Source organism: Anser anser (assembly GCF_964211835.1).
Source record: "Anser anser genome assembly, chromosome: 19".
Taxonomy (NCBI): Eukaryota; Metazoa; Chordata; class Aves; order Anseriformes; family Anatidae; genus Anser; species Anser anser.
Window position 1 is genome coordinate 4,860,046 of NC_139740.1, and position 15,706 is coordinate 4,875,751.

At 47.8% G+C, this 15,706-nt stretch overlaps 1 protein-coding gene across 13 annotated transcripts; it reads left to right on the plus strand.

Annotated features, from left to right (window-relative positions):
• Positions 1–258: 258 nt before the first annotated feature.
• On the plus strand, positions 259–15,490 carry FBXW10B (F-box and WD repeat domain containing 10B). Of its 13 annotated transcripts, none has more exons than XM_083804872.1 (16): positions 260–798; positions 926–1,981; positions 2,626–2,793; positions 3,487–3,693; positions 3,794–3,921; positions 4,467–4,589; positions 5,108–5,232; positions 5,680–5,883; positions 6,782–6,903; positions 7,432–7,580; positions 8,221–8,363; positions 9,078–9,233; positions 10,133–10,186; positions 10,259–10,401; positions 11,249–11,437; positions 13,377–15,490. In XM_083804872.1, the coding sequence occupies exons 2-16, from the start codon at positions 1,921–1,923 to the stop codon at positions 14,240–14,242; spliced, it is 2,838 nt and encodes a 945-aa protein (XP_083660998.1). In that variant the 5' UTR covers positions 260–798; positions 926–1,920; the 3' UTR covers positions 14,243–15,490. The 13 variants fall into 13 exon arrangements, 12 of the variants coding, with proteins under 12 accessions (XP_083660996.1, XP_083660998.1, XP_083661002.1 ...); XR_014573904.1 differs by adding an exon at positions 12,571–12,669 and having other exon boundaries at positions 263–798; positions 10,133–10,401; positions 13,377–13,513; XM_083804870.1 differs by having other exon boundaries at positions 259–798; positions 2,626–2,784; positions 10,133–10,401.
• The last annotated feature ends 216 nt before the right edge of the window (positions 15,491–15,706 follow it).

Genomic DNA, 15,706 nt, shown 5'->3' on the forward strand with positions numbered 1-15,706 from the left:
CAGCCGGGCACCTCAAATGGTTTCTTCGGGCGCTGTGCCGCAGAGTCCCCGGCCAGCCCCAGGAAAGCAGGGCGCTTCCTGCTGCATCCCGGTCCTCCCACCCCAAACCTCCCAGGTACGGGACTTCAGCTGCACGTCCGTTCTGGGGGTGTCTTCATCTTTCCCGTCTTCCAACTTTTTTTTTTTTTTTTTTTTTGCATATCCCAGGATGGATTGAGCCAGGACAACATTCAGTTGGTTACAGCTGATTTGCCAATGTGGCTTTAAAGTGCAAATGGATCTTAGGTATCTCAGGAGTTTACTGCTTGCTTCAGAACATGAACCCCCAGCCTCTGGCTATGGGGGGTCCCGGGCAGGTAGCCGAGCTCGAGGAAAATGGTTGCAGCTGGGGAAGGAGCACCTGCTCCTAGTAAAAGGGCTGATTCACAGCCCAGACCTGTTGTGGTTCAGGAGAGCGTGGGAGAGCAGAGCAGATAAGCAAGCCAGCGTGCTGCTGGGTTGTCCTTCTCCGATGGCCTTCACAGCAGTATTTACCTCTGGCAAACAGCCTCGGGTGTGGCTCGGCTGTGTGCAGCTGTGATCTCATTTCAGGGGTTTTTGGAAGAAAGTGGCAGAGCAGGGCAAGCTCCCAGGAAGGGGGCTAGGTTTACTGCAGAGGGGCAGGGACCAGCGTAGGGGTGTTTTTCTGGGGCCTCAGGGCTGGCTTTGGTGGGCTTTGCCTTGCTGGGGTGCTCCTGCAGGGAGAGGGGCTGGCAGGAGACCTACTGTGGGGAGATGCGGCTGCTTGCTCTGGGACAGGTGAGGTCAGGGGTGGGTGCTGCTTGGGGGTGCCGTGGGCTTCTTCCACCCCAGGGCAGCACTTCCCAAGGGTGAGGGGTGCCGCCGTCCCCAGTGGATGCAAAAATAATACGTAATTATTTCCCAGGTAGCACTGTAAAAGGAGCATTTCTGTGCACGAGGGAGGGAACTGTCCCTCTGCAGGTGGGGTTGTGATCTCTGCAGCAGGGGGCTCCAGGCTTCGGTTGAGACCAGCAAGCACGCAGAGGCACCCGTTGCTGTGCTCAGTACTGGTGACAAGCGGTGGATTTGCTGCAGGAAAACAACCTGCACGGGGGAACTGCTGAGGCTGGGCTCTTTGTTCCTCCAAGGAGGCACGTTAAAATCCTGCACAGTGAACGTGACCGCAGCGGTGTTTGTGGGATGGCAACCCCAAGATCGCTGTCTCCACGGGGCACATTCGCTCTGCGTGCACCAGGCCTGAAGCCCCTCCAGGACTTGCTGCCTGGTCACAAGCGTTGTGTGCCCGGCCTATGGGGCCTCCTGCCCGCGGTAAGTGGGAGAGCTGGGGGGTGCAGGGAGAGCCCCTGGGTGTGAGGGGCTCCCTGTGCCTCCATCCCTGCGGGGTGAGCCCTCGGGGAGGCGCAGCGCTGTGCTGCCTGCTCTGTGCAGCTCAGCCCTCCTGCCTTCCTACCTCAGCCCTCCCGCCTTCTCCCAAACAATGGATGCAACGGCTTTTATTCTGCGTGTGTTTTTAACTCATGGGATCGTTAAATGAAGTCTTCCTTCAACCTGGGGAAGCTTGGTAACGTGTTTTTGGCCCAACAAAGCCAACAAAGTGCCTTTACAGAGCTGCTTCCCAAACACCCCCTGGATCCCTTCTGCCCACCCTGTGCTTGGTGTCGGCGGCGCTTCAGCGTGTGCTAAAACCGAAGAGGAACCAGACCCCAGGCGGCACCCAGGGGCCGTCCCCTCCCTCCTGACACCCGTTTGCGCCCCTTGGCAGCCGAGGGGGGGGCTTCAGGGCCCCCCACCGCGTTCCCTGGAGCCGGGCAGGGAAGCGCCGGGGCCGGGCCCCCCCCGCGGCCTGCGGGGCCGGGAGGCGGCGGCGGTCGCCTGGCAGCCGCGGCGGGGCCGCCCGAGATGGCGGCGGCGCGGCGGGGGGGCCGCGGCCCGGCCCGGCCTCGGCAGCGGGGCCCCGCGGGTGAGCGAGGCCCGGAGCCGCTGCGGGGGGACGGGGCCGGCCCCTGGGAGCCGCCCCGGTCCCCTCGGTTGGCAGCGGGCGGGGTTGGGGTGGGGGGCTCCGAGGTGGGCGCCGGGCATCCCCGTCGGTGCTGCTCTCCCCTCTCCGGCTGCTGCTAGCAGCCCGGGTCCCGCAGCCCTTGGTGTGGCTTTATTTGCCTCACACCACTAGCGCCGCGTTTTTGGGGTCTCTGATCCTTCCAGCTGCGGGCTGCGAGGGGGTGAAGCTGTGGGGAGAAACCCCAGGGCCAGAGGGGGCTCAGGGCTGGCGGCTGCCCCCGGCTCATCGTCCTGGGTGGTCGCCTGCGGGAGGAGGACCCCAGCCTGCGGTGGGGAGTGGGAGATGGAAAAACCTCCCGGGAGGAATTGCTGTGGGCAGCACGTCTCGGGAGGGGCGGTTGCGAGCTGAATGTTCTAAGGCACGATAACCGTGCTAAAGAAAGCGCTGAAGGGGCTAAATCTGCGTAGGTAGAAGGGATGGAATGAATAATACTGTGTGATTTACCTGTTAGCTGCTTAATATGCTACTCTAACTTCTGCAGTCCCCTAATTCACCTCTATGCCTACTGTGACTGCAAGGTTCTGCTCTATGCTGCTTTATTCCAGAGGAAGAAGGTACAGATGGATCATCTCCTGAATCCCCAAGAAGCTGTAGAATCAGCAGTCGTCCTCAGTCCGGCTCCCCGATGCCACTTCCACTCCAGCCTGCTGGCACTTCTGCACGCCATGAAAGTCAAAGTGCATCCACAGGAATTGCCCAGCTTGGTACTGCAGGTACCACTGAGTGTTTTGGAGGGTGGGGAAAAAAGCATGGCAACACTTTTCTGGAAAGTCCAAAGAAGTGACATGCAGAAGGAGGTGGTCTTTCAGCAGAGACCATGCTCCTAGAGATAAGGAAAGATGGTGTGCCTCCTTTTGCCCACTGAGGACAGCAAGGTCTTCACTTAGGTTTAAGGTGTTCCATCAGCACAAGCTGAATTCTACAGCCTAGCACTGTGTATGGTGCTGCACCTCAAAACAAGGACAGCTGTACACTATGGGGAGCTGCAGGTTGGCAAAGATGCTAGCGGTAGATGTGGACACGAGAAAAAACTAGCGGTAGGGTGAAGGGCATTAGCTGTATTAGCCTTTCCATCGTCTTGGGGACAACAGAGAAGTTTCCTGCTGCACTGTCATGATAAAAATCCTATTTTTATTAGAGGAAATCTAACAGCTAAAGGAAGAGTCCACTACTCTTCCCAGAAAAAAAAAAAAAATCTATGTCCTTGGCATAAGGCTGTTTTGATATTCTCCCTTAAGTCTAGGACAGACACCTTCCTGTGCTGATGACTGCTGTAGCAGAGGTGGAAGAGGGGAAATATCTCATTTGTAAGGAGAAAACTGTTAGGCTGTATTCCTACCAACAGTACAGTTAGTGGCCACTGAAGCTCAAGCACTTATAAGGCTGTCAATTCTGCTGTGTTCTAGGTCGTCAAATGCCAGCAGTGTGCTTCTGGCCCCGAAACACCAAGTGCCTCATCCAAGCGGGCCTGAATGCAGCACCTGCCTCACCTCCTGAATCCTTAGCCCATGGAGATGTCACCGTGCCTCCTGCATCCCTCCAGTCACTCTCTCATGTCAAGTACAAGGACTTCATTCTCTGCCTGCCAGTTTACCTCTCCCAGTACATCCTGGGTAAAGCTTCCCTAATTTTCCAAGGATGGTTTCCTCTAAGGGTCACAGATGACCTCTGACATGGGTAGGGGTTCACTACTCTGTCCTCTTAATTTCTCAGGGCTTTTGGATCAAAAATCCCTTAAAGCTTGTGCTGCTGTGAATAGATACTGGGCTTTTCTGGTGAAAGAAGTCGAGAGGGAGCATGTATGTCAAGGCTTAGTACAGGAGAAGATCCGGTGTTTGCAGGTATGGTGCCTGGACTTCTGCCATTACTACACACTTAATTTTTTTTTGCTGTTGTTGCTCAGACCATTAGATGGAGGTGCCTTTTTGGGAGGCTACCTCCCAGCTTCACCCTGTTCCTCCTTCCATCTGCAAAACTAGGCTAGATGTTCATACAGTCACAAGCACAACAGAATAGCCTTTACTGACCTTTAGGGAGCCTGTAACTGTAAAAAATGGATCAAAATCAAGAATTCTTAATCAAGTAAACCAAGTTTGGTCACAAATGCCAATATTGGACTTGCAGGAACTAGTGGAGATTGTTCTAGCTGCCGTAGGGACTCATTGTAGCTCTGCCCAATGAGCTTTATTTGCTCCACATGGAAGAAGGAAATGCCAAGCTTCTTTTTGGGAAGTCAGAGATAGTGGTTGGGATGCAGTAAAGCAAAGCTGGGAAGAAAGGTTTGCCCTGGTTAGTATAGACCTGTCTCAGACAAAGCAAGAGTAAAGGTAAAGTCCATGTGTGTGGGCTCTGCAGTGACTACGTTGCCTCTGCTGGTTTATTCTAGGGGTTGCGCCCTAGGGGAGCAGTTTCCAACTATGCTAAAATAGTCAATGTGACAATTCCCCAATTAAATGAAGAGGGACACGTCATTGAAATGAAACACCGCAGCTGTGAAGGTAAAACAAAGGTATGTTGGAGGTGGTCTGCCTTTCATGGCTTTTCACATCTCAGCATTTGGGGAGGAAGGAGGACATGGTGGTCTTGGAAGACAGCACTGTGAATTTGGACTTAGTTTGCTCTTCTGGTTTGCACAGTTGCAAGCAGTTCATAAGCACCAATGCATGCTCAGCCCCTTCTTGCACAGGAGGGAGCCACCAGCCATGCCCAGAAGGAAATTCTACCTTGTCCTAATGCTGCCCCCCATGGCACTGGCAAGGCTGGGCACAGGGATGTGGCCTTTATCCCAAAAGATAAAGAGTGCAGGTGTCAAGGCTTCCACTACTGCTACTGAACAAGGCAAGGATAACAACCCTTGTTTTTCTGCTAACCAGGGAGTTTCTGCACGCTGGGTGTTCCTTACTGACACTTTCTGTCTCTATTGGTCTTGTTGGGGAGCAAGCGGTGGATGATATTGGCTAATGCTGTGGAGTAATGCTGTATTCCCCTTCACCCTGAGTAATACTTCCCTATTTCTCTTTCCATCAGGAGAAAGAGGAGGAGGAAGAGGACAATCTGCAGGCAGCCTATCATGATCTGCAAACTGACACGATCCAGCTGGAAGAGAGGAATGTTTTCTGTGGCTCCTACAATATTCGTGTCCTCACTGACCGGTACGCAGGCTGTGCCCGGCTGCTTCCTGCAGTACCCCTGTAGAGCCAAACATTGGCTTCTGAAATCTTGTCCTGTTCCTTGCAATCCTTTTGTGGGCATGTATGGCTGGAGGAGGGTCTCAGTGTCATTGATGAACAACCCTCAGTATCGAATCCATTTTTTATAAAGATATTAAGGTCAGTCACTTTTGATGGTGCAAGGATTAGGATCTATGGAGTATCACAAGGGATACGGGGCTGGGAGGAGCCCCTGCCCTTCTTAAAGCTTACCCTCCAGATACAAACCTGGGTCTGCAGAACTAGGGGCCTGGTTGTGGTGCCCTGCAAAGGATCTGCCTCCTGAAGCAGATTGCCCACCAAGTTGCTCTTCGAGGACCTCTCAGTATCGAGCCCCTCTAGACCTTGTTAACTGGTGAATGCTCACATCAATCACTGTTTCTTATCCAGATCAGACCAAAACAGAGTAATTCACTACAGCAGTGGCGACTTGGTAGCCATTGGCTCTACAGACCGAAAAGTGAGGTTTTTTGATACATCAGCAATGAGAGAAGTGCCACCTCTGCTCTCTGGCCATGCTGGAAGCATCAAAGCACTGCTCCTTGATGAGAAGAAAGGGTTTGTTTTTAGTGCAAGCTTCGACCTCAGCATCAGGTGAGCTGCCCTGGGACTGTGCCTCAGCTACCATCCCCATGAAAAATGGAGCTTAACCACCCCAATCTTTATGAATCCTCCTTCCCATCACTTTCATTAGAGTACTACAGAGAGGAAAGCTGATAATGAAACACGTCCCCCATAGAACTACTGTTTTCCAGTTTCACCTGATACTGAATGATAAAATAGGGAGATACTTTCTTATAACCTGTGTATCCCTGTATCTTCAAACACCAGGTATGTGTCTAATAGGTGCCTGCAGTGAGGTTCTGGCCCTGCTGAGGTCAGTACCAGTTTCTCCATGACGCTACAGAAGTCTTGGTACCTCCTGTGTGTTGACACGAGGAGTGGAGATGAGCAGCTGCTACATCTTATTTATCACTGAATCTCAAGAGTGTTGTGATGAGGGGTGAAAAGCTCTACAGCTCTGGCATGGCAAGCGTACGTCTTCCTCAAAGACAGGATTTAACAACAAGGGAAAGAGCTGTAGCGATTCAGGCTCTGTCCTGCCTGCCCTTCCCCTCCCCAAGAGGGCTGTTTGTTCAAGTGCATGCTTGAATTCTCAAGAAAAAGTCAACAGAAATCATCTTGGCACTGGCCAGTAAAGAAATAACCTTATCTGTAAAGCTCTGCTTTTGAAGGTTAATTGAAAGTAGCCATGCCAGAGGTGAAATCCAACTACACATTTCCAGGCAATTTGGAGGTAGATAAACAAACTAAATGTAAAAATTTAACACTAAGCCTGACTTGATTGTTCTGAATCCCTCATTACCTCAGTGGGCTGTCTCCTGATTTTGACCTGGCATGGATGTGAGATGAGCTGGGCCTGTTAAGTAGGAAATAAGTCATCAATCAAGTTGTTAATTGCTGGTTTCCCTTTCTGGTCCTTACTGTGTAGATGCTGGGATATATACAGTGGTGCTTGCATGAAAATCTTTAATGGTCACTGGGGGACAATCATCTGCTTGGATGTGCATGAAAGGAGGCTTGTGTCAGGAGCCAGAGATGGGATGGTGAAAGGTGAGAGCCAAGGGGAGCTGCCCAGACAAGGGCAAATGGCAGCAACAAATGGGCTGAGCACCTGGGAGTAGTGGGGTGCAGTGTGAGTCTGAAAACAAGTGTATAAATCAGAGGGTGAATTTTAGCGTCTTGTATTACTGCGTCCTGAACAATCTAAGCTGGGGACATACGCACACGCAAGGTCCCTGTGTCACTGCAGATGCTTATAACTGTTGCTTTTATTTGGATTTAATGGCTTTGTGGCTGTAGGGCCAGTCTTGGGAGAGTGGTATCAGCTTGCAGCTTTGCCAAAGGTTGCCTTGTTACTTGCTTACAGATTAAGAATTAAAAGGATGTGCCATCTCAGGGCTTTGTATTTAAGAATTTTGCTATGTAATTGCAGTCTTTAAGTCAGCACCTGGCTCCAAGCAGAGCTGCAGGTACAAGGTGCAGCTGTAATTCCAGTAGCATCTTTTAATTCATATTGCGCTCAGAAAAAACATACCATTGGGGAAAACTTCTAATATTTCTCCCCTTTAATCCTAACAGTGTGGAACTTGGATAGTGGGGTATGTCTCAAGACTCTAAAACACAACGATGTTGTTTGTGTTGTTAAAATGGATGGGATCCATGTTGTCAGCGGCTGTGACAGAGGGCTGGTGAAAGTCTGGCTTGCTGATACAGGCGCTCTGGTCAAAGTAAGTTTCTTAGGAAGATAACTTTATGCTAAACTATCAAAAATCATCCGTACTATTTTATCATAGACTTTTTCTTGTTCTAAAGACTTTCTTAAAAAATAAAAGGACAAAACAGTCTAAGCTAATGAACTGCAGGATTATAGATAAAAGAATAGTATTAAAAACTGATTTTCAAACAACTAAATTGTAATCTGGGTTTTGATTTGTCTTACATTTAAATGCATTCATTATTTAATCTTTGTAGATGCATCTGTCTGCTCTTGTAGGAACATTCAGAACCTGAGAGCAGAGTGGGAGGGTTTAACTAACAGCTTTTAGGGCTGGAGGTGCCCCTTCCACCACGGTCAGGGCAGCCCACTCTTTTGGTGTGAACACCCAGTAGATCACAAATATCCCGGTGCACCAGCATCTACTGAGCTTATGTAATGATGATGGAAACTCATCAGCAACAAGCCCAGAATATTACTTTTAAGGGACTGTCAAAGTAATGCAGTTATCCCCAGGGTATATTGGTATATTGCAGTAACACCTGATAAAGCAACAATATAGTATATGAGGATGGTATTGAGTGCCGTAAGATCTCTTGGCATGTTTACATCCAGACTGCTGACAGCGTTGCATGTATTTCTTTTACTCTCAGATATTGGAAGGGCACCAAGGCCCAGTGAAGTGCTTGTCCTTTGATCGGTGGCATCTCGTCACAGGAAGCTCTGATGGATACGCCTTGGGATGGAGCATGGTGGGAGACCTTAAGAGATGCCTCACGGCCTTCCGCCACCCAAAGTAGGTATCGGTGTGTTTGAAGGTGTATTCAACAGCACACTGTAAAAAAACAAACTTTCCCTTATAGCAACACAAAATAGCTTAGTTGTCAGTCCTAGAACTTGAAAGAGGCTCTTTCAACAGTCATCTTAAAAAGTGTCAGGCAATCCGTAGTTATAAACAAAGTTTGTGCCCTAACAACCTAAAATGCAAACACACAGCCACTGGCTCACAAGCAGGGGTGACTTAAGACAGTGACAGCGTGTAGTCCAAAACTTCAAGGATCCCGACCTGTAATCAACTGGATGTCATGCTAACTGGTCAAGAAGAGATGCTGTATTCGTTTGCAGTGGCTGCGTTACTTGCTGAACCCTACCAACTGTGTATGATGTCATTTTGTAGATCTGTGAAAACTGTAGCATCTTAGTGTTTTCATTCACTTTCCTAGACATGAAAATGAAACTTAAAATGGAATAGATAGCCATAACCACCATTGTTGCTCTGAGGATGCATTGGTTGTTTGTTTGGGTGCGGTCATTTTGGTCATCTTCAAAATTATGAAGAACTTTATTACTAAGTTTTTAAATATCTTGATCGCTGCTTTTTGCTTTTTTTTTTTTTTTTTTGGCTTGTTATGGAGGCAGGCCACTGCATCTCCTGCAAGACGAGGTAGCTGATCTTGTCTCCCTGTGAAGGCATGACGATCATACCGACAGTTGCATGTTGTGTTTTTAGGGAAGTTCTGTCTCTGGAGTTTCTCTATCTCAGAGTTGTCAGTGGCTGTGCTGATGGAAAGATTCGTATATTTAACTACCTGACTGGAAGCTGCCTGAAAGTGTTGATGGCCAGTAGCAGAGGGGAACCAATATCTTTCTGTGTTGCAGGAAACAGGTTGGTGACAAAACTTGTAACCAGTCTCTTTACCAAATTATGCTGTAATTTAAGGAATTATGTATTTTTCCTTCTACTCTCTGTCTAACAAATAAGGTTTAAAGGACTCTAATGCTTATGGACCGCTTTGGTAACTAATTTATTCTTATTAAAAATGGTTGAAAATTATTCGCTTAATCCATTCAGCAGACTATACATTTCTGTTTCTATACTATTTAAGACAAAAACCCAACTGTAAAGTCGCCTTCAGAACCCAAATTTCTTAAGACATTGAATAATCAGGCCAAGGTCTGACAAAGCCTTTACCTGCCCCCTGATGGAAAACCCTTCCAGGTTCCTTCAGGCCCACACCTCTAAACTAAGGGTGGTTCCCAACTCCTGTGTAGGTGATAGCTTAAAACAATGGTGTGTTAGTAACGCTGTTTTGGTTGCAACTCTCAAACACAGCACTAGGTAGGCTGCTAGGAAGAAAACTAACTCCATCTCAGCCAGACCCAGGGCACCCATCAAATTCAGGTTTAAATGTCCCTGATAATATGATACCTACAATTTCTTTTGGCATTACACTGATGTAACTCCGCTGTTGGGACACTTTCATCCTAATTATTTCATTAATTTCACTAACTTTCATCCTAATTATTTTTAAATGAAGTTGTTTGTAGAGAGAAATGAGAAGAGCGCCACTGAGCTCATGCAGACTGTGAGTTAAAAGTACAGCATCTGATTGATGGGACTAAGCGCTAATGCTTTTCCCTTCCCTAAAGGGGAGTGATTGTTATCTCAATTCTGTTTAATTACACTCAGGTTTTGTATTACACACAAGCAAATGGGCCCTTTAGGTAATATCTGCTGTGTTAATGATACCTCTGCTTTGACGAGCTTTCTCTTTCCTTCTCCAGGATGTTGATCAATGCACCCAGTAGCCTGCTGATGTTCCAGTTTGAGGATGTCAGGTGGGACTATACCCTAGCTGCTGACCGAGAGATGGTGCGGAAGGAAAAGCAGGAGACCTGTCCTCTGAGCAGAGCACTGTCTCATTCCCAGCAAACCAAGTGCCACGTCGTCGGCCGGATGCATCGCCTCGCTCTGCAGACGCGAGATGCTGACCAGCGCATGCTGTCTTGCTTGATCCGCGGCCGCCTGCCAAAACACTGTGGAGTGCCTCAAAGTACTACATTCAGCCTTTGCAATGCACCAACTTTGCTTCCTGAAATGCGTTAGAAATAGTTTCAAGTACCCAGTGCCTTCATCCTAATCAATAGTCAGACTTTCCACTTTTTTAAAGTACATTTGGGTAGATTGCATTTCAACGGTTCTGTTGTTTCTAGGCTTTAGGAAAACCTTTGCACTTTTAGAGAGGTTTGGTATAAATTCAGCACACTTAAGACAATAGTTGTCATTTTTTCAACTAAGTAATACTTCAATGCTATTATTCATGTTCTTACAGCTGGTGTGCATGGAAACATGCCATTGATTCAGTGCTTGAGTTATTTATTAAAGTCCCCAGAAAGGCACTGGACGCCTGCATCCAGAATCTGCCATTGCTGGGAAATGCAATTGCACATAAGGAGGCACCTTTTACATTGTAATATGATGTAGTTTTTAGAAATCAGTAGATACTTAATACAGTACCACAGTTCTCCAGTTCTGTGATCAAACTGTATGTTGCAGATGAACTGATGGGCTGAGAAAGTTTTAATATCATCAAATGCCAGCTACCTCGATACAGCTGTACTTGGTGCAAGATGTACAGTTTGCAGAAAGAGGGAATGGAATATTTTAATTTTAGGGGCAAAAATGTGGATTGTGTATACATGCAATTAATACTTTTTAAAAATCAGTATTTGCTGTCATCTCTGAATTCAAATACTTGTGGATTAGTTCTAACACTTATACCTTCAGAAACTGTGATAAAAGGCAAAGCAGTAACCAGAGGCTTGAAATCTCATCAGTTTTGAAGATATTATTTTTAGCACCAGCAAAGCTTAGAGATGATGTATTCTTTTGTTTTCTAGCTCTCTACGATGAACTGAAAAAAACAGCAACATGCAAGCAACAGGAGCATTTGCTTGAGAGCACAAGGACTCTCCACGTTCAGGCACAGCAACAGCAGGAGCTTTTCATTCCTGGTAACCAACAGCCCCATGCTTTTGCTTTGGGACGGCCAGTGAGAGCATGTTCAGCAAGGATCCTGGCAGGTGCTGGTAAGAACTTGTCACAGCTAGGTAGGGCAGTGGTTCTTCAAGTAAGTGTACCTAAGATGGATAAATGGATTAAACAAAAGGTAGCCACCTCTAGAAAACAAAGCCATTTTGGATGAAAGGTTTGCAGTGGTAAAACAGATCATTTGCAGAGTCTGCAAAAACTGCTTTAGATCAATCAAATAGGAAAAGTGATCAACTCCAAATATAAAGCCTAGTTCTCTGGTGTCCAGGCTTTTTTTTTTTTTGCCATATCCTTATTCTGTTTTTGATATCTTTATCATGTGCAGGAGAATTCTGTACAAAATATGTTCAGGTATTTAGTATTTATAGACAGCAGCTACTCAGAAAATCCTGCTGAAAATATTACATGTGGAAATTGTCCCATTGTTGCCAGCAACGTCAACCTAGAATTTGAAAATGATAGCACTGAGATCACAAACGTGGTTCTTGGTCACATGGCATTTCTCTCCTAAACTTAGTTTCTCCCAGGTTTTAAATTCAGAATCTGTTGGTTCTTAGAGTTTGACAGACACTGAAAGGAGGGAAGGGGTTGTCCTGCTCTGCTGTGGCCTCGCCTTGAGTGCTGGGTGCAGTTCTGGGCACCCCAATCTAAGAAGGACACAAAACTCTTGGAGAGCTTCCAAAGGAGGTCTACAAAGATGGTGAGGGGTCTAGAGGGGAAGACGTATGAGGAGCAGCTGAGGTCCCTGGGTTTGTTCAGCCCAGAGCAGAGCAGGCCGAGGGGAGGCCTCATGGCGGCCTGCAGCTCCCTCACGAGGGGAGCGGAGGGGCAGGCGCTGAGCTCTGCTCTCTGGGGACAGCGACAGGACCCGAGGGAACGGCATGGAGCTGGGACAGGGGAGGGTCAGGCTGGGTGTAAGAGGGTGCTTAGGCACTGGAACAGGCTCCCCAGGGCAGTGGGCATGGCACTGAGCCTGCTGGAGTTCAAGAAGTGCTTGGACACCGCTCTCAGATGTAGGGGTTGGTTTCTGGGTGGTTCTGTGTGGAGCCAGGAGTTGGACTCGAGGGTCCTTGTTGGTCCCTTCCAACTCAGGCTGTGCTATGACTAGTCTGTTTCACTGTATTCTGCCTTTCCAAACTGTAACTTAATGTTCTCTGAAATACATTTCCAGATGGCAGAAGCTTCAATTAACCAGGTTAGCCGTAACAGCCAAGCAATGATATACAAACAGCACGACTTTGCTTTGCAATGGGACAAATTAACTGCTATGGTGAGGCTATGGCACTGAGTGCTGTACAATCTTTGTTAAATCTCCACTTATTTCTTAGTTGATGATGGCATAATTACACAGTCCATCCCAATGTGTCTGTTAGACACCACAGGTCACTCCTGACATCACTTCAGACATTAAAGCTAGACTGTGAAGCGTGCCTTGTGACTTCCAACTCAAATGCAGCTCTGAGTAGTAGTAGTTCAAAGTTGTTCTTGGATGTTAGCTTTTTCAGATTTCTACCAGGAACAGTCTTTTCTTGAAGCCTTTTCCCAGTGCACAAACTGTAGGACAAGAAAGGGGTGCATGGGAAGTAGTGGTGGAGAAACCTCATTCTTCTTAGAAACTATAGCTTCAAACGAGGTGGATACCTGGCATCTCCACATAAATAAAACTTGTATTACAGAATTACAGCCTTTTGTTTGGCCTGTACAGACTATGGCAATGAACACTCCTCAGGTCACCAAGGCAGAATTACCTCAGGTGCTGACAGTGTTGCTGGTAAGGCTAAAGATGAACAAGCTGAAATGGGCTTTGTTGGTGTGTTGCCTACACTGCCTGTCCTGTAGATAAACTTGGACTGTCTGTATGCCCATCAACCCAGCACCCATCCCTGGTCTTACTCAGAGTACTGCCCTGCCAACAGTGATCACAGGTAATGTCCTTGTGTCCAGTTACGTTCAGTGTTGTTTTGTTTTTGAAAACAGATGGCACATCTGAATATGGCACTCCTGTCTGTGTACCTGAACATCCTGACATGGCAGAAGCCATTCTGCAGCACAAAAAGAAAAAGGACTCATATTATCCAGTGTCCTCTTACAAGTTCCTCTTAACTCTCAACATGCTGCAGAAGAGCTGCAAGTCGTCCTTTGCCCGCTCCAGTACAAAGCCTCCTATAGCAACTGGGAAAGCATGGCAAGCTCCGCTGCATCAGCAACGACACCTTGAAAAAAGGCAAATATACATAACCCCTCTGCAGCACAAAAAGGATCAGACAGCCCGGCTCCAACGTGTGAGATCTCGCAGTGATTCTCTGACTATGAAAAGAATTTCTACACCCTTCGAAACCAAAATGCTGCGGCTCAAACTGAAAAATTCTTTGCATGGACCCACTGTGAGTTCCTCCATTCCTGCTCCATGCATTGTACGTCCCAAGGCATGTGGTGGTTTGCTACAGGAAAAGAAAGCTCATGGTGGTCACGGTGAAGTCACTCCTCTCCCTGAAGAGCGGGGTCAGCTTAGCAATCCCTGTACAACTTCTGAACTGATCAAATCAACACATGCAAGGATGGCACAAATGAAAAATGAAGCAGTTTACGGGGGAAAGAAGCCCTTCTGTGCATGTGCTGTCCAGACTGACGGCGGGTTCAGGCTTCTGACAGGAAACCAGAAGGAGGCACATGAGGCGTCTACTATAGCTCAGTGTCAGGCAAACCAGGCAAAGCTCTTAGAAGATCATCAAAAAGCATGCAAGAAGGCCTGGTTAAGGAAAACTAAAGGCCTACCCACAGACTCTTTTACTAAGGAGGGGAAGATAGCTGCTCCTGAACTTGGACTTAATACTTTTATCTGAGATAATCGAGTAGTCCAACAAACCACTGGTATCTGGGGCTTCACAAACATGGCAGCTCCCTTGTGGTGTCCTGCTGAGCCTGCTGTGTCGAGATCCCTGTGGTTTCTAAATAAGTATGAAAGACATCTCTCTTGTAAGTTTTCCGAAGAATCGTTATTGGGACCTTCATCTCTTTCTCAAGGTAGTGAATGGAGTGACTCCTGGATAAAACCACATCTGGGTTTTGTCTTGCTAGACCTGTTGTCACTATAAACACAGTGCTGTTGTTGAAAAACTAATACACAAAAGATATGGCTCAGCTGTTTGAATAGAGATTTTTATTGTTCAAGTTTATATACACTGACTAGAGTTTATAAGCTAAAGAAATATGGGCTGAGAAAATAATTGCTATGATTACGCCTAAATGTGCATGGTTTCTGCTAATATTCAGGACCTGGACTGGCTTGAGCTGGGAAGACAAAATTTGCCCAGTTGTACAGCTTTGAGCTTTTGGGCCAGTGTACCAGAAGTCTGTTATTTCCTAGCATTGAAAGCTTGGGGCAGGATCCTTCTGCCCGTGGTCATGTCATGGGTCCTGGTGGCAGCAGTTCTGGTTTGAGGTGAATGTCTGTGGGACCCCCAGGCAGCAGGGTGGTGATTTAAAAACAAAAAACAACTAATGTGTTCTCTGACTTCCAGTTCCTGGGCTTTCTGCCAGACCTTGTTAACAGTGACAAATAACAGTAGTTGTACCCCCAAAATTATAATGAACGGGTAAAAAGTACTAAGTGCCAGTGTAAAACTACAAGGACGGCAGAAAGTAATGAAGATGGGTGAGCTGGACTGTTGCAATTGGGTTTGACTGCTGGAATACTTCATGGGCAGGGGGTGAGGGAGGGCAGGAGGTTGGCAATGGGCTGTACTGCAGCGCAGCTGGGCTATGGCACAGGGATTATAATGGTCTGAAGGGGCTTTGCCTGACTGTGGTTCTCAGACTGGAAGCAGCAAGGACCTCACAAGCCACGGGATGGCACTTTCTCACAAGAAATCAGGCATAAGCCCAGCACAGCCGCTGCCAGAGGCCCTTGGATACAACTCACTTGGAAGAAAACATCTCGTAGAGGCAAAAAACTCACAGAAAGGGCATCTCATAGAAACACAAAGCTTGTGGAAAGGCTGATGCCTTTTTAGTCATGCTAAAACGAGGAGGATTAGAGCACTGTCGTCCTGTCTGGAGCCAGGTCAGCATCTCCCTGTGGGTGCGGGCACTCGGGTGCTCACAGGGTGCTGCAGCCGGCAGAGGTGGTGTAAAATCGCTGGCGATGGCAGGGCTGGACCAGGGATCTCTGTGGTCAGCTTCAGTTCAGCACAGAGGGTGCGAAGCTGGGCGCTGAGAGCCAGAGATGCCTTTGAAGATGTCGTACACGGTGTGCGGGGTCCCTGCTGGAGGTGGCTACGTGCGGGTTTGCTTTGTTTATTGCAATT